Here is a 22,627-nt window from a genome sequence, read left to right on the forward strand (position 1 = left end):
CTTTTGGATCTACTGTATTATTCATAGTTATTATTTCTTTTATTTTCTTTTTACTTTTTAAACTTAGTCCTCTCCGTTTACTAATGCAAATGTTTGTATTGGGGCTATGTTCAAATATTTTGTACACAGTATATATTTCTAAATAAACTCCTATAGCCGTGTACAAAAAAAGCTTCATATTAGATATAATATGAAGGAGAAACAGAAATATATGAAGGCTAATTCTTGTACTAAAGTTATATCATTTTTTAGAGTGGTATAATATATATATTTATTATTTTCTTCTTCTACTGAATGATAAAAAATTTTATACAATAATATATCTGATCTAACTCTTAAATCATTGTCACAAACACATTGAAAAAGTCGTATTGAAAGGGTTAAAGCAATAAGATTTCAAGCTCCATAAATAAGAGATATTTTATTGAAATTAGCAGAAATTAGTGAAAATTCTAAAACTAAAAGTGAAGTTAATTGCTTAGCAACATATGAGTTTGAAAATTTTGAGTTTTTGTTGGGTATGACTATTTGGTATGATATATTATTTACTGTTAACTTAGTTAGTAAAAATTTACAATCAATAAATGTATATATTGATGTTGCTATAGAACAACTAAAAAGTCTTCTTTCTATTTTTAAAAAATATAGAGAATATAGATTTGCATCTACTATGATTTTTTTTAAAAATATTATATTTGAAATAAAAATAGAGCCTAAATTTTATGATAAATATATCATTTATATAAAGAAATAATTTGATGAGAATGTTTACAATGAAATAATAAAATCTCTTGAAGAAATATTTAGAATTAATTATTTCTTATATACAATAAATCAAGCAATTTTTTTACTCTAAAAAAAATTAGAACAGTTTCAGATATATTGAAAATATATTTAGTTTTGTATTTAGCGATAAAATATCGAAGTCATTAGACAATAATAGTTTGAAAGAATATTATTTTAATCTTGAATGTTTCTTAAAATATAATAACTACTCTGATATTGATGATTTAGATTTATTTTTAAAGTTAAAAATTTTAAAAAAATTATACAAGTGGAAGATAACGGTCCAATGAACATACTCAATCATGTAAAATGACTCAACTCTTTTTCAAATACATATATTATTTTTAGAATAATATTAATAATTTCAGTAAGTATTACTTCGATAGAAAAAAAAATTTAAAATTAAAATTAATAAAATCTTGCTTAAGATCAATAATATGTCAAAAAAAGATTAAATGGATTAACTATATTATCAATTGAAAAAAAAAATATTAGAAGAATTTTATTATAAAAATTTAATTAAAAATTTTGTATCTCAAAAAGTTAGAAAACTAAAATTTTAATAAAAAAATTATATAAAATTTAATAAAAAAAATTATATTTTAATATTTAACTTTAGATCTCCCAATGTGTTAAGCCACCCCTGATCGTTGCTTGCTCTATCCATTCTCTTTTCTTTCCCCTTGAGACCATTTGATAGCTTTTTGGCATATCATTTGGCATTTCCTCCTCGCCCGCACATGATTCAGTCAGGCATGAGCAATGACACAAGAAAGTGGGCTACTTCGTCTTTTTCTTTTTCGTAAAGTGGGCTGCTCCGTCCGAACATAGGTCCCCGCACGCCATGAGAAGGCACCGCTGCGTCAAAATGACGTACACGTGGCATGATCTGAGAGCATCAGCTTTGCGGTCGATCACCCTTTCCCTTTGGGTGTTCCCCGCGTGGTACCCTAAAATATGGATGGCAATCTCTTCCGGTGACCACTCTCGGTTCAAGTCTCAGACCAGGCCATGCATCTGTGCATGTGAGTGGGTGGGCCTCTCCAATTGCGACACATGGAAGTTGCTTTATTTTCCTCGCACGCACCCTACTGCATCCCGTGAAATACTTTTTTTTTTTTTTTATCAAACATCCTTTCACTCGATCAATTTATTATATGAAGTGATGAACAAAGGTTGTTTGGGTAGGCAAGAAAAACCCAATTGGGCCACCAGACATGCCTTCTCCTCCTCCTTTACAAATAAAATATTGCTGTGAGTGGTGATATTCCATACCCAAATCACGGAGCACCCATCGCCATGGATGGCGGAAATAATTAGTTAAGCTAGTCCGGATTCGAATCTCTATCACAGAAATTCAGGTGGGATCTTTTAATTTGAGCAAGACTAAACAAAAATTTAATCAATCCAAATAAATTATTGCTCTGAGAAATATTAAATTCCTGAACTACGAAGCATCTAACTCAATGTATTAAAAAAAACATTTGTTTAAGCTAGTTTGGGTTCGATTCTTTGCTACAGACATTCAGGTCAAACTGAATATTGAGTTAGATCGGACAAAAAATTAATCAATCTTCTCTGACATTAGACCAACTTAATTTAAAATTTGAGAGCATGTTGGTTAAACTAGCCCTGCCTTAGATAATGATCTAATCAAACCTAACAAAATATGCAACCTTTGCAGGGACTTGACATAGTATTCAAACTCATGCTCCATCTAGAGAGGACAATGCATTTAACCTACTCAATTTTTCTATCCAGCGAATTTAACCTTCTACTAGATCTTGATTTTGGATTCTATTTTTATAAAATCAAATTTATAATACTTTTACTTCAAATCAATAAATATTAGTTCAACTAATCGATACTTTTCTCTTTGAATAAGGTAACATATTATTTCATAATAATTTTAATGAAAAATAGTAAAATAGTGACCATGTTATGGTGCATTTGCATGTGGAAACCTTGTTCATTCTAAGGTCACGAGAAACTGTTGTGTCCACCCACCTTCTCTTTACATTTTTGTTTTTTTTGCTTTGACCCATTCGCACCACACTCATCATGAGAAAAATTTAATATGCTGAGCACCCATTTCCATAGATTATGAAAATAATTAGTTAAGTAAATCTAGATTCCTATCTCAATCCCAGTGGAATCTTTTAATTTAAGCTAGACCAAACAAAAATTTAGTCAATCAAAATAAAATATTGCTACGAGAAATATTTAATACCTGAATCATGAAGCACCTATCTCAATGTATTACAAAAATATTTGGTTAAGTTAGCTTGGGTTCGAATCCCTATTATAAGCATATGGGCCAGATCAAATACCAACATAGATCAAGCAAAAATTTAATCAATCATCTCTAACCTTAGACTCAATTTAAAATTTGAGAACATATTGGCTCAACTAATCTTGCCTTAGATAGTAATGTAATCAAAACCAAATATGTAACCTTAGTAGGCTTAATATAGTACTCCAACCCATGCTCCATCCAAAGAGGCCAATGCACTTAACCTATTCAACTTTCTTAATGAGTTTAACCTTCCATGAGATCTTGCTTTTAGATTAGGGATGAAAATTAATCTGATAATATCTATTCTGATCTATTTTTTCTTCTAAAATCTATTTAGATATAGACGAAAATTTAAGCATCTAACTAGTATCAATATTTATATTTATTTTTATTAAAAAATAAATAAATATACATATGGATAAACAACTATCCGATTCGTATCTCAATATTCAATTCAATTTATAGTTTTATTCATTTTTATATAGCATTTATAAACTTTTAAGAAAAATAAAGGATCGTATTAACATACTATTAATTTGATTTACCATTTATTTAATATCTTTGATCTATAGTCATAAAATTTAATTATGCAACTCATATTTATATCCATATATATACTTCCGTTATCTTATATATATGTATGTATGTATGTATGTATGTATGTATTTGAAACAAATTTGAATATAAATTGTTATGTCTAACTAACATCTATATCCGCGATGGTATTCGGCCAACAAAATAAACATGGATATGAATATACTACCTGCCGATTCAATTTCAGTCCTATTTTAAATTTTAATTTTTAAAATCAAATTTACAATATTTTTAATGTAGGTCAATAAATATTAGCTCAAGTAGTTGATACTTTTCTTTCAGAATAAGGCAATATGTTATTTCATAATAATTTTAGGGAAAAATAGTAAAAAAATGGCTATGTTATGTGCATTTGCATCTGAAAATCTAGTTCATTCTGACATCAAAAGTTACCACTACATACACCCACCTTATTTTGTTAGCTTCGGGCATTCACATGTCGCAGTTACTGAGGAATAGTGAATACCCAATCATAGGGAGCACCCATCTCCATGGACTGTGGAAATAATTATTTTAGTCAGTCCAGACTCGAATCTCTGTCATAGGAATTTGAGGGGCATCTTTTAATTTGAGCCCGACCAAACAAAATTTGATCAATCAAAATAAAACATTGCTATGAGAAATATTTAATATCTGGATCATGAAGTTCCTACCTCGGTGTATTACAAAAGTATTTAGTGAAGCTAGTTTTGGTTTGAATCTCTTTCATAGATGTTAGAATCGGATTGAATACTGGGCCAGAGCAAACAAAAATTCTCCACTAACTTTAGACCAACTCATCTTAAGATTCGAGAGCATGTAGGTTAAATTAGTCTTGCCTTACAGAATAATATAATCAAACTTAACCAAATGTGCAGTCTCAGTAGGGACTTAACATAGCACTCCATCCATGCTCCATCTAGAAAAGATGGTGTACTTAACCTGCGCAACCTTTCTAACTTGCAAATTAATCTTTCGTTAGTTCTTGATTTTAAATTTTTATTTTTTTTAAAATCAAATTCATCATATTTTTAATTTAAATCAATAAAAATATTAGCTCAACAAGTTGTACTTTTGTCTCTGAATAAGATAATGTTATTTTCTAATAATTTTAATGGAATATGGTAAAATAATGACTAGGTTGGCAAACTTCACCTGTGCTCGCGGAATCGTAGTTCGGTCTGACGTCAGAAGATACCGTGGAGCCCACCCAACTTCTTTTCGGTTTTTTTTTGGGGGTTCGAGGGGGGCTGCGTTACCTGCGTATCGCCGTCCTCGTTCCGGTCCTCGTTCTTCTTCTCGACTCTGTAGAGAGTGCCGGTTGGGAACACAGTGTCTCTGAAAAGGGGAAGGGGATGCCGAGGGATTTGGATGGGAAGCCGGCCCTCCTAGGCTTCCACATGCCCGCCGAGTGGGACCCACATCATCAGTGCTGGATGGGCTGGCCTGTGGGTACCCTGCCCTTGTTTTCTTTTGCCTCTTAATCCTTGTTTTTAGGTCGAAAAATCCCTCCTTTGGATGTCTCCTGGACTTTTTTTGATTCTATTCGTGATGTTAGAATTTGTGGTTCTTCTTGAAATTTTAGGATTCCATGCCGTAACTTGTTTGTTCATCTTTTATGCCTTCTTTTTCTCTTTTGGTAATATCTATTCCCTTTTAGATTAAGATTTGTCCATGTAAAACCTGAACTTATGAGTGATTCTTCATCAAGTTGGTTCATTGGCTTGGCTATATACGTGGGAGATTGAAATCCAAATCAAAAAGACGAAATTTTGCGTCAGTCTATCTAGTACATTTGATGGACCTTGATGACCATCGTGTTTATCTTTGGCTAACGGAAACCTGGAAAAGATTGTGTCTTTTTGATGGTATACTTGTGTTTGCTGTGGATAGTTCTCTAACGTGGTCTCTAAAGAAAGAAAAAAAAGAGAGGAATTGCCCGCAATGGCGGCTCTCTGTATGCACTCGTATTAGTTCATTGATAAAATTTGAAATCTTGGTGTTAATCATGGGAATTTTAGGAACGCACGGATAATTGGCGGGATAATGCAGTTACGGCTCAGAGGGTGTATGCTGCAGTGGCCATGGCGATTTCAGAGTTTGAGCCGGTTACTGTATGTGCAAGCGCTGCTCAGGTTTGTGCATGAAGCAAGGGAACAGTGATCATGGTTTTCTCTTAATTTCATCGCTTATACTTCTAATGCTTCAGTACACAAATGCATGTGAGTTGCTGCATGATAAGGACAACGTCAGGGTGGTCGAGATGAGCATGAATGATGCCTGGTTTCGTGATATTGGACCGACGGTGAGGTCCTTTGTTTCCACTTTGATCTGATTATTTGCATATATGCTATAGAACTGAAGCATAGTCTGAGTTTCTTGGATGCTAGTTTGTTTGGCGAGACAGGAAACCAATTTCAGGGGCCGAAGAACACCAAGTTGCAGGCATTGATTGGACATTTAATTGCTGGGGTGGTATGGAATTTAAATTATATTCCCTTCTTTTATGTTTTTATCCACTATTCTTTTCCTGGCCTTGTGCATTTTTGATTTCACTGTCAAATTAATGATTATAGTATTTAGTGCTCTGTGCATTCCCTATAGCTGTGAAGGCAAACAAAATTTTATTATTATGATAAAAAATAGTAAACTAAGTGAGAAAATGAAAAGAAAAAAATGGAAAACCACTTACTGTATAGCAGATGCTAAATGCTTTTAAATAACAGAACATACTCTACTTGCTTGTGTCATGTTTGAAACTGGTGGAGTGAAGCTTGATAATAGCCACCTGATGTTGTTCCATAAGAACTCCCTGTGCGAACTTCTGCTTTTGCTTTTTATCATGACCAGGCCAGGTAAGTACAGGATTCTGGAGTGCCTGGCTCACTATTTAGATAACTGACAGAAGTGAAGACTGTGTTTTACCCCACACAACCCTTTCTCATGGATTTTCTAATAGTTCTATTTTCTTTTCTTTTCTTTTTTTTTTTTTAGAAAAAACGTTGTTCTATAACTTTACCTACCATGAGATAGATTTCCATCCAGAGGGTGAAGGAGAACTTTTGCTCTTCCCTGCGCCCTTCCATGGACTTTATCACCTTTCTTGCATTAAAAATATCCAACACCTAAGTAGGTCTAGAAAGTATACTATGCATTACCGTCTGATTGGAACTCTATAAAAACTTGTCTTGTGTTTGGACTACGGAGTATTAGATTGACTACAACGAGGGATTCACACTTCTGGGAACACAGCAACTGATCTTATTTCTATTTTCATTAGTTGTGAAACTATTTTGTTATGATGAGCTGAGTGAGGCTGTATTCCTATTCACCTTGGGCATTTTTTGTGCAAAGTTGTCACCTTCATCTGGCTATCTATGGCTCAGTAAACTTCTAATGTTCGGTTTAAGCATTTTTCTCATCATCCATTGTATTCTTTTATCAAACAAATATGATAATTATGCTCCTTTATTTGGTGTTGTTTCCAATGATATCATTATTCTCTTGCTCTGTCTTGATGTGACCATTCCTTGTGGTGATGCTTGCAGAATTGCAACAACTTGTTTCATTTCAATTTGGACTTAGTCCTTGGACCCCTTCTTACAATTCAGATTTTGATACTTGTTGTCACAACATATATATCGATATGTGCACTTTTAGCTCATTGATGGACATTAACTAAAAGTTTCTTCATGTTGACCGAGGCTCGTCCTACCATCATCTACTGGAAAGCAGTCATAAGTCAACCTAATCCTTTTGGATGTACCATTGCAAATATAGTCCATTTTGTCCATGTTCTTTGTGCTTGCACTATGCTATTGCCATGTGCATTCACCATTCTTTGTCTTGCCGATGCTCTTCAGTTTACCCCAAATCACTCACTAGTCTATAATAGCTTGAAAAACATAACCAGTCGCTCTCTTCTTGTATGTCCATATCTTCTCAAGGTCACAGCCTATTTTAATGCTAATCTGAGCTGGAATTCTCAACCAGTATTTTACTACAACCTCCTTTGTATTCTTTGATGACTCTTGTTGTACTTAAAGAGAAAGAAGCATGGTGTATACATTGATGTTGATTATTGAGCTATGTGTGCTTATTTATTTAAGTGTACACATCAGTGCATATTTATATACATGCGCATAAGATTGCATGTGTAAATCCTGAGAGTAATTTTCAAGTTTCAAAACTTTATCGGTATGAAATAATCATACGCCTCTTATTATTGGCATTGGAGACTGCCAGTGTGGTCCAATATAGGCCCTATTCTAGTTGCACACCGTTATTTGCTGAGAAAACCTTCTTTAGGTTAACCTACTACTAATATGTAACTAAAGACCTGAATAGAACAATAGCTAGAGGGCACAGGAAACTTTGGGGTAACAAGGCTGCAATAGCCCATATAAGTGTTTGAAGCTGTTAACCACTCTTACAGTCCTTGCTTTTCATGTGAGGAGAATCTTGTTTTTAGTGGGATGATTGTAGTGATGAGGAGATGTTTCTACTGACCTTTTTTTTTTATTCTTCTTCATGGATTTCGTAGCTAAAACAGGGAGAAGATTGTATGTTTTCCCTTGATCTTGGAGTTTGTGACAAGAGTATTATGAAGGGTCTGATTGTGGATGCTGTAGATTTTGGCTAAAAAGTAATTTTTAGTAAAAGCTGCATTTTGATGTTAAAAACTATTTTGGGATAAAGTAATTTTTTGTTTGGCTGTCAATATCCTAAAATTGCTTTGAAAATGTAAAAATAATTTGCTATATGTTTGGTTAACAAACCCAAAAGCTGCTTTTAAATGATAAAATGATCAAAAAGAAAAAAATATATAAAATTATTCTAAAATTGTTTAGATATAGATTTCTCTATTTTATTTTTTCTCATCTTCGTGTCATTAGGTTGGGATAGAGATAAGAGGAGATTAATTAAAGAAAGAGTCCTGATGCACAAAAAAGTTGAAAAAAAGGGATGTGACATGGATGGAGATAGGAGGAGATTAATATGAAGAAAGAAAATGCTACGTCCCTCCGATGAGGTGTGATGAGGCTGAACAGCTCAGATGGACTGCCCTGCTGGAGTAGATCGGTACCCATCAAGACTTGGTCACCTACAAGAAAGTCTAGGTGCTAGAGAAGAAGATGGGGTTTCTTTGATAGGGAACCCTCCGATGCTTAAGTCAGAGAGTGTTGGAGAGGAAGAACAGTGAAGAAAGATAGTGAGAGTTTTGAGAGTGAGTAGAGAGTCTTCTCTTTTTTTTCTCATCTTTTCTTTTATAGGAAAGTTTGTTAGGCGGTTAGTAACCTTTCTGACTGAAGTAGTGTGTTGTAAGCAGTTTGTTCTGATAGTCAAGAAAGTCATACAAAAAGAGAGAGATGAGAAGAGATTAATAATCATGGAAGTCGAAAAAGAAAACATAGATGGAGATGAGAGGAGATTAATCAAGAATGTTTATGGAGATGAAATGAGATTAATCTGAAGAAAGAAAGAGTTCTAATAGACAAGAAAGTCGAACAGGGGACATAAATATGAGAGGAGATTAATAATCCGGGGATGCAGATGAAAATGAGAGGAGATTAATAATCTTGAAAATCGAAAAAAAAGAGAGATGTAAATGGATATTAGAGGAGATTAATCAGGGATGTGAATGGAGATGAGATGAGATTAATTTGAAGAAAGAAAAAGTCCTGATAGACAACGATGTGAGAAAAAGTGAAATACGAGGGATATTGAGGGGATAACACATAATTTTTCTAAAAAAAAAACTAACTTTCTGCAAATGCAATGTTTAGCTTGTGGTGTCGCATCCACGGAAAGCGAGAGAAGGTCAGTTTACGTAAACCATGTTATGAAGAATCTTAAATGCAATCCAAAATTAATTTTGGGTTATAGCCAAACACATAAAATTCTATTTTTAGATCTAAAATCACTTTTGATGATTACAAACGCACTCCCAAACATACATGAAGTAGGTTGTAACAATTATGTATGATTCTATATGGATAAGTTCTAAATGATCAACATTACTCAATGTATAAGCACTTTTACATGCTATTTTTGTGTTTGCCAAACTAACCCGAATCGGGAAATTTGATGCATATCAAGGAATCAACATGGAATTGGGATGGTTGAACTGTTCAGGTTGATTTAGCTTATAAAAACTGCCTACCCTTTGGCTGCTTTAACTGCTCTCACTTTTTCTTTCTTGTTTAATGCCATCTTTCTTGCTCGATGCTGAAGATGACATTGTCACCCTTCATTGATGCTATGAGAGCCCTCTCTCTTCCTCTTTCTCCCTTTCATCCTCTCTCTCTCCTCCTTTAGTTCTACTTCTAGGGTTAGGGTTTCTCCCTCTCCCCTCTCCCAATTTTTCATCTATGATATACATCGGTTTGGTACCATACATATTGGTACCATACTAAACTGGTCATTGGCCGATACGAACTCTAGACTCTAGTAGTGGTTTGGCAAATCTTGATAAAATAATTGATTCTATGTTACAAGTAACATCATGATCATTTTTCTAGTAATATTCATGAAGAGTTATTTAATCAGATGGCAAAATCATCTTGGCAAGCAAAGAGATTGCATAGTTGGTGTGGAGGAATGGTGAAAAGCTTGATTGATGTTGGACAATTATCATGATATCAAGAATTAGTAGGTTAGTTATTCTATAATTAATAAATTATGTTATTGTTTTTTATCTTTTGATAATTTTATTACTTTATGTTAAAGTTACTCATTGTTTTAGATATTTTATATGGAGTCTTGAGGACAACTTCCATACAACAAAAAACAAGTGGAAAAGGACATTAATTTTAGAAGAACAGTTGGCTTTAAGAAACAATTGGAAAAGATCTTATGTATATAATAAATGAATACCTTGAAGATCCTAATTCCAAAACTATGGTGAAAGATTCTATCTGCCTTGTGCCTACCTTGCTCAGAGCTTGATGCAACTAAAATATATGTTTGACAACAATACTTCATCACAACAATTTTTTTGTGCCACTTTAATTGCTTGGTATCATAATTTAGTTTTTGCACCCAATGATTTATGCATCAAATCATATCATCTAAGATTCATATTCTTGGTATTGGACCTTGTATTGATATCATAATTTAGTGTCAATACACCCAATATAGAGGTTGATTCGGCATACCAAATCTCAGCACATCTCCATACTGAGTATTGATTTAGCATTGATTCAATACATTATTGCCCGATGCTAGGCGGTACATATTAGTAATATGAACCTTGACATTGTCTCTTCCTCCTTAAGTTTACATTGCCTGATATCTCTAGTATAGCTTCATCCCATCCATCTTCAACTTCCATTTCTTGCATTGTTTCCTTCTCCCCCCCTCTAGGCGTGGCTGTCTTTGCCGACCCTATGGTACCTACTGTTGCATCAAGAAGCCATGGTAGTGAGAGCATGGATGCAACTCTTACACTACAGTGAATATGCTTAGTTGCCTTGAGATAAGTTTATCTCGTCAAAACAACCTCAGCTCATTCTCTTCCTAGGTTGAATCATGAGGACATGCTTAACAAGCTTAAGGAGGTTATTGGTCTTAACTAGGCTCAAGAAAATTTTTTCGTTGTTGAATCATCTACAAGATCTGCTACTTCCAACAGATCCAACTAAAGAAGTGACATAGCATATTGCAGAAAAAGGGTTGATTATTGCTTAGATTCACTAGGTTCTTGTCTCCATTAGGAGGTCTCTTTTGAAATCTTGTTAGTCACGTGGTATTCCCATTCCTTGGAACCCTTAAAATCATTTTTTGATTATTTAGTTAAACTCTTGAATGGAATAATAATCATTAATGGAGGGTTAGAATCATATTTTCTTATTTTCTTTGTTTTGTTTTTGTTTGAATGATTTCCCTACACACCTCCAAGATCATGTGCATGTGGACATGCTAGGATCTATTTGGCCTAGAGCAATTTAATAAGTTTATTTCCAAGAAAAAAATCATATTAGCTACATATAATGTGTGAAAGAAAAATTAAGACAAATTGTGTAATATAAATGGAAAATTGTTTAAGACATGAAAAGGAAATCGACAATTCACCCTTAGAATTGGTTTCATTCTTTACGGTTTACGTTATCCATTGATGATTTCTTGGTATTTTAAATTATGCAAATTCATGATAGTGGCCCTTCATATATCATTATGGTGTGGTCATTGAGTACAGAATGATTTATTTGGTCTATTTTGTTTGTCTAGGGGTAGAAGAAGGTTGTTATAGTGATTGGAGCCTCGATACTCTTGTTACCAAAAAGGTCAGTGAAGCAATTTTCTTTTGGCATAAAGTTTCTAGTAGTAGTTATAAACTTGTTTTTGCATGGTTGCCTATATTTGTTGTTCATTTTCTGTTACAATTTTACTTTTAGATTTTGGAGTTGGAGAGGCTCCCTAGATTTCCACATCAGATGGTTCTTGAGGGTGGAAGCATCCATGTAGATGGAGAAGGTAACTTTCTACTTATGACATTTATGTGGGTATTTTTGAAACTTTATAATGTTGTGGTTGCTTACTGTTCTTTTGTTTTCACAACCATGTGTTTATATAGAATTGAAACACTTGGTCTAGGTCTTTTCCAAAAGTAAAGGCAATTGATTTTCTTTTGGCATGTGAGAAAAATAGGCATATGTCTACTACACAAGTTCAATGGTGTCCTGACTTTTATCTTATGTTTGGTTAAGACCACGAGAGGGAGGATGGATGGGGTAGGAAGGATGGATGGCCCCTATCCACCATTTGATTCAAAAATCTTAGAAGGATGGATGAAAAGGAGGGATTCTCCATCCATTCCGGGCTGTCAATTTGCATCCACCCAAATTGAGAGGATGCATGAAAGGATTGATGGAGCATTTAAGGGGTGGGTTTTTATGTTGATAAATTACCCTTCATTAATTTTTTAACAAAAATTTAACACTTCTTTGCTCTTTTTTATCAAAGGATAATTCAATAAAAATATCATACCAATATTATCTATCCTTTTTTTCATTCCTCGTATACCAAATAGAAGAGAAAATCATTCCCATCGATCCTCTCCTCCATCTTTCTTTCGCTATCTATCCTTTCTCCAATCCAACCTAATCCTTCATACCAAACGAAGGGTTACTCCTCTTCTTTGTTTTGATTCTTTCTTCTCTCCATTTTCACATTCTACACAGGATGTGTCTCTTTCTGAATAGTTTTTAAAGGTTTCCTTTTGGGCTTGCAAACTTCATGTCTACTAGAACTTATGCTCCTCTCATCTTTCTTCTTTCCAAGGATTTTGGCTGGTCCAAATATTGACTTTTTATCATTATCACACACTTTCAAGATGATATATGTAAATTGTCTAGTGTTATTTCAGCTCCTATAAACTAAGATGTCTTGATATATCAGCACAAACAGTATAGTAATATTGATCAAGATTAATCACTAAATTCAGTAATTTAACCAAGGCTAAAGGCGTTATGTTCGGAAGTGGGATCAACTCTCTTGAGGGCAATCAATGGGGAGAGAGTTGGCTGGTTGGGGCAAATGGGTACCTACAATGGTCATTGTCGATGGATTAAGTAACATGGTACGATCCTTGTCATTGGGTTGGAAGGAGATCACACTGGCAGTGAAGTTCCAAGATAAAGACTGCTAAGAGGTCTTGGTATGGATGACCCTAACTTTAGTGATGGAAGGTGGGTCTGCCTGGCTTAAAAGGGGAGGTGGAGTTGCTTGGAGATGTGAAGAGGAGATAGAGGGGGAGGTTGTGGAGAGTGAGATAAATCTAATGGGTGCCTCAGTGCCTATGACTTGCCTGTATATAGTCCTTGTATAATAACATGCGTATATGGAGCATATATCTATCACCACCATGTTCTCGTAGCTCTCAATCCCATGCATTATCATCTTGGCACATTTCTTGTACAAATCTACTACACAAAAAATCTGACCCAAAAGTGGAGATGCTATATTCAAGCACCAGGCAGAGCACCTAAAAAGACACGAGAGAATCTTAAAATACAGCATATATTTCTAATAGGATATTTCCTCTTAGGCCCTTTTGTAATGAGACGAAGCCTCTGAAGGTCCCATCCATATCGCTCACGCAAGCCTCTTTTACTCAAACAAGAATAACCAGCTATATCTAAAAATATGCAAAGCTAATACAAATTGATCCTAAAACACTGTTTTTTTTTTTTGAGGGAAACTCCTAATACAATAATAACTTTGAACAGATATATCAATATTTGAGCTCTTGGCATATTTGGTCAGGGTAATTGAGGTCCACCCCTTGGACTGACTGCTATTTTATGTTTAATCACTGAAAAATTTTTCCCCCACCCTTAATTTTGATAGAGATTTTTATTTTAATCCCTGGCCTCTTTGTGTGTACACACAAAGCAGGACAACTGTGTGTAGAACAGCCAAATTGATACAAAACATAGGCTTAACTGTGTACAGGGCTAAATATAAAAGCCTGTAAAGGAGTGAAGCATAAAATGGCAATCAAACAAAGGATTGGATGTTAAGTTCCACTCTTTGATCTCCAAGTAGTCTTTGTCGGCTTTGTTGTTGTGTTCTTCACCGGGCCTTTATCTGATATCCTACTCTCTTATGTTTCGTTGGAGATTACTTGAACTTCCCAATCTTCTACATGGTTCTTCAAGTGCATAATATAACTCAACACAATGGCTCCCCCTCAGCATTTACCTTTCGTTGTCAGGTCCTGTTGCAAAATAATATCCAGATACTTAAGCAGCTGGTCCCAGTTGTATTGTTATCAGGGGTCTCTTACCTATTAGCACCCCTGATGGTGAATTTGAAGCTGGATATTTTATCCAAATGGCACCATACTATAACCATCAAGTCTTATCCCAACTATTTGGTCAGGCTCACCAAGAAGTTTATTCAAATGGTACCAATTTCTATTAAAAGGAATTGATCAAAAACTCGCAATAGGCATTATGTACATTCTTTTGAAATAATATTTGATCCATTACAATAATATTTTTGCTCCACTCTAAAAGTAAAATGTCTACTTAGTCGTTGAGTTAGCCTTTATAATAGGACTGAACTTGTGTATGGACATAAAAGGCAGTCAAGAAATGAATTTTTCTTTCTTTATTAAAGGAACACTCCTTTCAGATGGTATAACTCATGTCTTGCTTAGGTCATGGACTGTCTACAAAGGCTTGATTATATATCTTATACTAGCATTATTCACATATGGTGAACATTCTATTTGAAAGGCTCTCATGTTTTACATCTATTACTTATCTTCCAACAGGTACTTGTATTACAACTGAGGAATGTTTGTTGAACCCAAATCGGAACCCCAATATGAGTAGAGAAGAGATAGAAGATGAACTAAAGATGTATCTTGGGGTCAGAAAAGTCATTTGGCTGCCCAGAGGGCTTTATGGTAAGTATAAATATTTATTCTCTATATTTTATCTGTTTTCATAACTCCAATTTTCTGAGTTCAAACTCATGATTGACAAGTTATCTGTAAATTTGAGATAGTGAATAGCTTCTGCTAACATTATTGTAATAAAAGAAAGAGAAAGAAAGTATCAACAATTTTGACATATCCTGCTCAACTCTTGATAAACCTGAAAAGTTGAAATGAAAAGACTAAAAACATGCATTTTCCAACTACAAGCTGCATACATGTCCATGAAATTTTAGGTGCTAGTGTTGTAAAATGACTTGGTGTGGTGACTCATTAATGTGTTGGCGAGGATGGAGGACCTAGTATATAAAGATGTATCAATCAATTGCCTGATTACACCAAAATGGTAATGATGCATACCATAGAACTTCTAACAGTTATAATCAGATTTTCCCACCCACAACTTGTAGACCTCCGCCGGCCGCCCCCCCCTACACACACACACACCCCACAGAGAGGCCGAACATCAATTTATGTGATGCCACTTGATCCTGACATTCCAAATGTCTAATCATGACCATTCACACATATCTAGCGTTACCATTCCCCAGGGAAACTAATGGCTAGCCAATGACCATCAGTTTGAGTCAGATGGTTATTAAGTAGCTGTATTTTTCAGAACAAGCCCCAACCAGTTTAGGGCCTTAGTTTAGACAGCTAACTAGATTATGATTAATTGCATAGCTGGTTATTATCCATCTTATCGGACTGGATAGCTAGTTAATTGCCACCTGATTCTTCTTCCAGAAAAGTTTTCCTCAAGCCATCCCCCACCTCTTCATTGGGTAAAATTCATCAGAATTCATGGTTGTTGGCACTTTTGCAAACTTTCCATGAGTTTTCCTTAATCTCACATTAGACATGAAACTAGTCAGCCTACCCCAAAAGACACTATAAGAGGCCTGCCTCCTTCCAGGGACAGAATCATCATAAATTTTTTGAGTCATTCATCATATACTAGTAAAAAGCTCATGCCAGAGGAAGTGAAAGGCTCTCCTGCATAAGGTGGCCAAATAATTGAACCTTTCTTCAGCTCTGGAGGATACAGAAGACTCAACAGTGTTGAAGGGGGTGAATGCCAGACATCAGCATATTAGGTGGATTTCATTTCCTCTTTTCTTCCTTTTCTAGTAATTTACTAGTTTTGAGTCTTTTGCTTACATCGAACAGTTAGTTTGTAGCATAAAAATCTAGCTAGTCTTTTCCTTTGGGGTTTCTGTTGGGAAGAAATATTGGTGTCCACTTTCCAATGAATCTTCTTGTCACATATTCTTTTCAATTACTCGTGGTTCTTGGTTACTCCTTGGCCTAGTTTACTACTCACTTTAGTTCCTATTATTGTCTATCTTCATTTTGCAATGTCAAAAAGGCCCCTAGGGAGGTTGGATTCAGAATGTTAACAAATCTCTGTGGTATGAGTTAAAAGCCTCCCATCAGCTACAAATAGGCAGCAGGACATTTTAAGGGCCTTCAAGTCTATGTGAGATCTAGCTTGAAGGTTTGACTGTCACATTTAGAAGAAATCCTCCATTGATATTAGAGTTCACTGCATCTGAGGTCATGCACCACCCCATCCTCCTAACTTGTCATTTATCCTTTCAGATACCGGTTGCATAGAATAGAATGAGGATATCCTTCTAAACATAGGGAGGCAAATAATAATGACAAAGCAAGTGATAGTCTATCTTCAAATGCTTCTTTAGCTCATGAAAATCTAGAGAATTAGCAATCCAGAGAGCATTCCGTTTATCACAAAAGTGACATGCGAAAGTAGAAATTGCAACATCTATGGAAGTACCGTAAGAACATGATACTCTATCTATCAGATCTCTGTGATATCCAAGCTCTTGAAAAAATGTTTATATATGTTATGAGTTCTGATTTTTACTCAGGAAAAGGGAGGAATAATAGTAGTAAGTAGTAACAAATGAAACATTCTACCAAAAATTTTTAAAGAAAAAAGAAACATGAGTTTTTTTGTTCACTCTATTGTTTTGTATAGTTTCTGATACTCTATTACTGCTGCTTATATTTGCCAACTTACTTTATCTCATGGTTGCTAAAATACAAAAAATCTCCATGGTATCTGTTTATGTTCTATCAGTTGAGCAAGCATGAATTCTTCACTTTAAATGTTTTTATATTTTTTTCAGTTCCTATGGTTGGACTGGTGTGCTAAATCTGGTATCACAAGTTATGATCCCTGGCCTCCTTGTGATTTGCATTCTTGCATTACCTTTTTTATGTTTTCAATCAAGCAAGAGAGAAACATAGAATATGGGTTAAAGCATGTACAGAGTACCTTTTTCTATGTTTTCAATCAAACAAGAGAGAAATATAGAATATGGGTTAAAGCATGTACAGAACCAACATTTCCTTCTGCCTAAAGGTCTATCAACGTCGATGACTTCTATTTTTCTTCAACTTTTCCCATGTGTATCTTGTTAACCTGTAAATGGTAACAGATCATGTAGCCTTTCATGTCCTGATAAGGCGATAACTTATCCCCCATATGACATTTTATATTATGTCTTTTGCTCATATGATCTAAAAATGCTTTCTTCTGTTACCTTTTACACTTTTTTTCTTTTTCCTGTGATTTTCTGTTTAAACATGGCTTGAATTTCGCTCCTGTTTACATATTTATTAACCAAGTTTCTTTTTTTTTTTTTCTCCATTTTCTCTTGGATAACAAACCTTTTGGCCTTTATTATCCTTGTAGAGCTCTTACTCATGTAACTTTTGTAGGTGATGAGGATACCAATGGTCATGTTGACAATATGTGTTGTTTTGTTAAGCCTGGAGTGGTGCTTTTGGCATGGACCGATGATGAGTTGGATCCTCAATATGAACAGTCGGTTGAGGCTTTGACAGTTCTCTCCAACTCTACTGATGCCATTGGTAGGAAAATAGATGTAATCAAACTCCACGTGCCTGGGCCACTTTATATGACAGAGAAAGAAGCAAATGGAGTTGATAATTCGGTTAGTAGATGGTGTTGACTAATATGGATACTTTTGTGTTAAGTTGAAATGATTTATTGCTAGTGTTCATAAATACCTTCCTGTGATCTGAGTAGTTTATATGAGTGGAAGCTGATGCATTAGGGAATTTAATCTGTTCTGCTGTTCTTAATTATGTTACACATGCAGACACAAACATATTAGAAAGGCAAGCAAGAGTTTACCTTGGTTCCTACCTCTTTGATTGGAGCCTAATCCTTCTATTATAATACCTAATGGCATCTCTATCTAGATAAACAAATCAGTTAGTAATAGAAGATGGGATGAATGTTTTCATCTTGTCCATCTTGTCCTATGCTGCATGTAGAAGTGAACTTTTTTCTAGATTCTCCGGATATTCACATTAATGCTGAGAAGAGCACAAAGTATCCTTGTGTTCATAGAGCCTCCACAGGATGCACCCTGCGAATGTGTTTTTATACATGGGCATCTTCGGAGTGTAGGTGCTTTTCTGAACCAAGTGACCAAGCATTTTACTAGGACTTCCTATGCATCATGTATTATTTTCTCATTCCTACTTTTGGTTAAACACCATTAATGTCTTATCCACCTGCATAATTTTGATTCCATTTGATTTTTTTTTTTGTTTTATTTATTTATTATTTGTTTTGGGTACTGAATGTCTCGTCAACCCTAGCAAGTAGCAGAATCAACTTCCCCACCTTTTTGAGCAGTCAGTCATAATTTCTGGTCAAACCCATCTGAGAGTTGATATAAGCTAATTAATTGTAGGAAATAAAGAATACTGATATGCATACTCAGTTTTCATAGAAGACCTTCCACAGCTACATCCATGTTCTGACATTAGACTCTCAATCACAGATCAAACAGGACAGTCTTATCACATATTTAGACACTGAGGACCTAATCAAACTCACTTGGATAAATTGTACCTAAAAACTCACTTGGAGAAATACTGGGAAACAAAATTTTAACTCTTCTTATTTGCTTTGCAAATGCATTCACAATATTTCTTGAAATAGTGAAAACCAAATTTTTTTTCTGGGATATGTCTTTGTCTGAGTTGTGCGTTTTCAGAGGCCTGCTATTTTGCCTATAGCTTCTTTCTTCAGCAAATTCGGTCCACAGAATTTTTTGTGGCAACCTAGGAAGCATGGACATGCTACACATATGGATACAATAGGATACAGATATTCTAATAAGGCAAATCTTGAAATGTTCGACATGATATAGCTATGTCAAGAAACATATATATTCGATACATTAGACATGTGTATCTATATGTATATATGACCATGTATGTGTGTGAAAACATCTATAAACATACTTTTGGTAGCATCAAATTCCACAAGCTCATCATTTAGTTATCATTCAAATCTATAGACATCATAGTTTCCAAAACTGACCACTCACAATTCAAGATTAACATTGAAAAAGGAAAGAAAATGCTCTTCTCCTCATTTTTAATGTATCAAGGAAATATGTTGAGTGTATCCAAGAACTATCTGAATTCTGAAGTGTTTGTTTTTTATTGGTTTTGAAAACTATGATATTGCATACAAGTATCCAACATATATCTGAAAAGTATCTGACAAGTCTCTATATCCGGCAAGTGTCGGATATGGACAAGACGTGATTTGAGGTATCTGCACTTCTAATATTTCCTTCTTTTGGCACTTGCCAGTGCAGTGACCTGAGCTGCTCTATGGTGATTCAATATGCATTATTATGTGCTTCTTATTTCCTCTATCATACTTCTCTCAGCCTAATTTTTCTTCTCTTTTCCATGTCTTTCTATATTTGTCAAATCTTATATCAGATTCATTCATAAACTTAGTAGATTTCAGTGAAATGTCCCCCCAGACTCTTGATCCACTCCATATATTTTTGCATGTTGCTTCCCAGTAATCCTAATCCTTGAGAACCTAGACTTTATCAGACTTTTTTCTTTGTGTGTTAGATTCCTTTGTTGAAACTCTGTAAAGCATTATATTAGCCCTCAATTCTGATATCATTTGTGCCTCAAAATCCAAACTTTTGCTAGTGAAATTTTGATCTCTAGAAATCGAAATTTCCTCAAGTCTCGATTCCTTTTCCTCCGGATCTGTCAACAACTCAATTCAGATAAAGTTTTTTGAACGGCAGGAATCCTATGTTTTAAAACTCAGTTCTAATTTTCATATCCCCAACTTATTGTTTCATCGGTAACTTGTGGAGCAAGATAGTAATCGCAGTCATGTCTCTCTAATTCCAAATTAATTTGGGGAAAATCTGTCTGTAATTGCTTAGAAATAGTTTTATGGGGCTTTTATTTTTGAAGCTATGACCAACCACTGGGTATGTGCCTGATTGATCTGTTCCACCAATAGTTTAGAGAAGATAGTTTTAGTATGGATATTGTTTAGTTTACTGCCTTGATTATTGTTCAATGCTTGATAACATCAGAAACATTGAGGAAATAAAAATAGCCTAAGTTCAGAATAAAGTAGCTTAAATTATCTTGGGAGTTGGAATGGAGAGATTGTCTCGCGCACAAATGCAGTAAAACTTCTCATCTCTTGTACATGGAGATGGTGTGTGAAATATATGTAATTCAGATTTTACCATTCCACTGTTACTTCTATTTCTGAAAGTGTTATCATTTTAATAGCTCCAGCCATCAATCTAGTGGAAATTTGAGTATCCACAGTTTACTCATCACAGGAGGAGGATGCAAAAGCAAGATTAGCAGGCACTAGGCTGGCAGCTTCTTATGTAAACTTCTACATTGCCAATGGTGGAATTATAGCACCAGCATTTGGTGATGAGAAGTGGGATCAGGAAGCTTATAATGTCCTCAAATCAGCATTTCCAAGTCATAAGGTAAAATAGAATTTCTATTTTTTTTTTCTTTTATTTTCCTGTTTGACCTGAGAGATTTTATATAATAAGAAACTCATAGGAGAATAATGTACAGTGAAGATTTTACCAAAAAGTGTTGTTAATTCAGTTTAAGGAGTTACTTTTCTGGATTCTAAAATGTTTAAAGATTTGACTGAGCATATAGTGGTTTGATGGACCTTAAATGAAATATTAAACTGACTAAACATGCATCTACATCATTGTTGGCCAGCCAAGTGGCCTTGTGAATTTGTATGGACTTATCCAATTGGTGGACCACAGATTGACTTGCCTTGTTGAGGGAATTATGGAAACGATGGATTTGCACATATTATGGCTACCTCAGTTGCCAAATGTGAGGCAAATTGCAAAACTGTTATGAACTGGAATGCTCAACAACGTACTAGAATTTCAGCTTTTTATGTCATACAGATTGCTTAAATTCCGCTTCATTTTTATCTTCACTCTTTTCGTTTGCCATCAATTAGATTGCTTTCAAGCCATCTGAAATATTCTCTTGTACAAATTAATTAAAATCTTTATTTTCATAATACTTCCCTTTTTGTTAAAAGTAATATATTTATATTTCAAGAAACGAACTTGACTGATCTGCTAAGGAGTTTAGATCCTATTAATGATAAAAGAGTTGATGAAGCTGCAAACCATAGCCCAAACCTGGTGAACAAGTGATATACATAACCATGGTTATCATATTATTATATTGTTCATATAAAACCTAGGTGGCCCCCTTAAATGTAGTTTTTCGTTGAATGTGGTATACAAGAGTAATGATTGTGTCTTCTTGTAGATTTTGGATTTTTTTCTCATCAGGTTAACATTTGATAAGTAGAACTAATGCCTTGGGTCATAGAGATGGCTTTGCAGAGGATATCACTCAATCTTTTATGACCCTTTAGCTATCAGTTAATTTATTGCTAGGTTCCCTCGAGAAGATGTATGAGTCTCATATTTTTTTATTTCAACAAATTTAGTTCATATGATCAATATAATCTGTAAATTGGTTGGCACCCCAGGTTGTAATGATCCAAGATGCAAGGGAGATTTGTCTGGGAGGTGGAAATATTCATTGCATTACCCAGCAACAGCCAACATTTCCTCTCATGGAGGTGAAGAATAAGATCTGAAGCGGATGATCCAGTTATGTTACCATCTTGCCAAATAAAGGGTTTTCTCTTCATTATGTATCAGGCATGATACCTGTAAAGAGCAAAACTTTTCATTTTATTTGCAAAATATGAAGTGGCAGAGATTCTCCACCATTGATCATTTAATAAGGTTTTACTGCAGTTTATGAGGGACATCATGATCATATATGTCTAAAATTTATAATGAAGATAGTCTCTGCATATGGCTGGATCTCCTTGGAGTTTTGGAGTTCCTTTCGAGCAATCTATATTGGATGTTACAAATTACAGGATGCTGCATATAGGACTTTATTTTTCAGTATGGCATGACATGAGAGCACACTAGCGCACCATCAAAGTGCATTAATATGCATATAAGTTCCTCTATAGCATTATGTTCATTCATCCGATCATTTTTGTTGTTATCAATGCAAATCTGAGATTTTACTTAGAAATCCATTATAATTCTGTGAATAATATCTGTGACTTAAGCTTGGATAAGGAAATCCATGATGTG

At 34.6% G+C, this 22,627-nt stretch overlaps 1 protein-coding gene across 1 annotated transcript; it reads left to right on the top strand.

Annotated features, from left to right (window-relative positions):
• Positions 1–4,903: 4,903 nt before the first annotated feature.
• On the top strand, positions 4,904–22,398 carry LOC105032878 (agmatine deiminase). The gene is made up of 10 exons (XM_010907460.2): positions 4,904–5,103; positions 5,677–5,790; positions 5,865–5,960; positions 6,046–6,130; positions 11,885–11,940; positions 12,052–12,130; positions 14,937–15,071; positions 17,850–18,085; positions 20,789–20,947; positions 22,000–22,398. Exons 1-10 carry the CDS (start codon positions 5,011–5,013, stop codon positions 22,108–22,110), a joined length of 1,164 nt encoding a protein of 387 aa, XP_010905762.1. The 5' UTR covers positions 4,904–5,010; the 3' UTR covers positions 22,111–22,398.
• The last annotated feature ends 229 nt before the right edge of the window (positions 22,399–22,627 follow it).

This window comes from Elaeis guineensis, chromosome 1 (genome assembly GCF_000442705.2).
Source record: "Elaeis guineensis isolate ETL-2024a chromosome 1, EG11, whole genome shotgun sequence".
In the NCBI taxonomy this organism is placed as follows: domain Eukaryota; kingdom Viridiplantae; phylum Streptophyta; class Magnoliopsida; order Arecales; family Arecaceae; genus Elaeis; species Elaeis guineensis.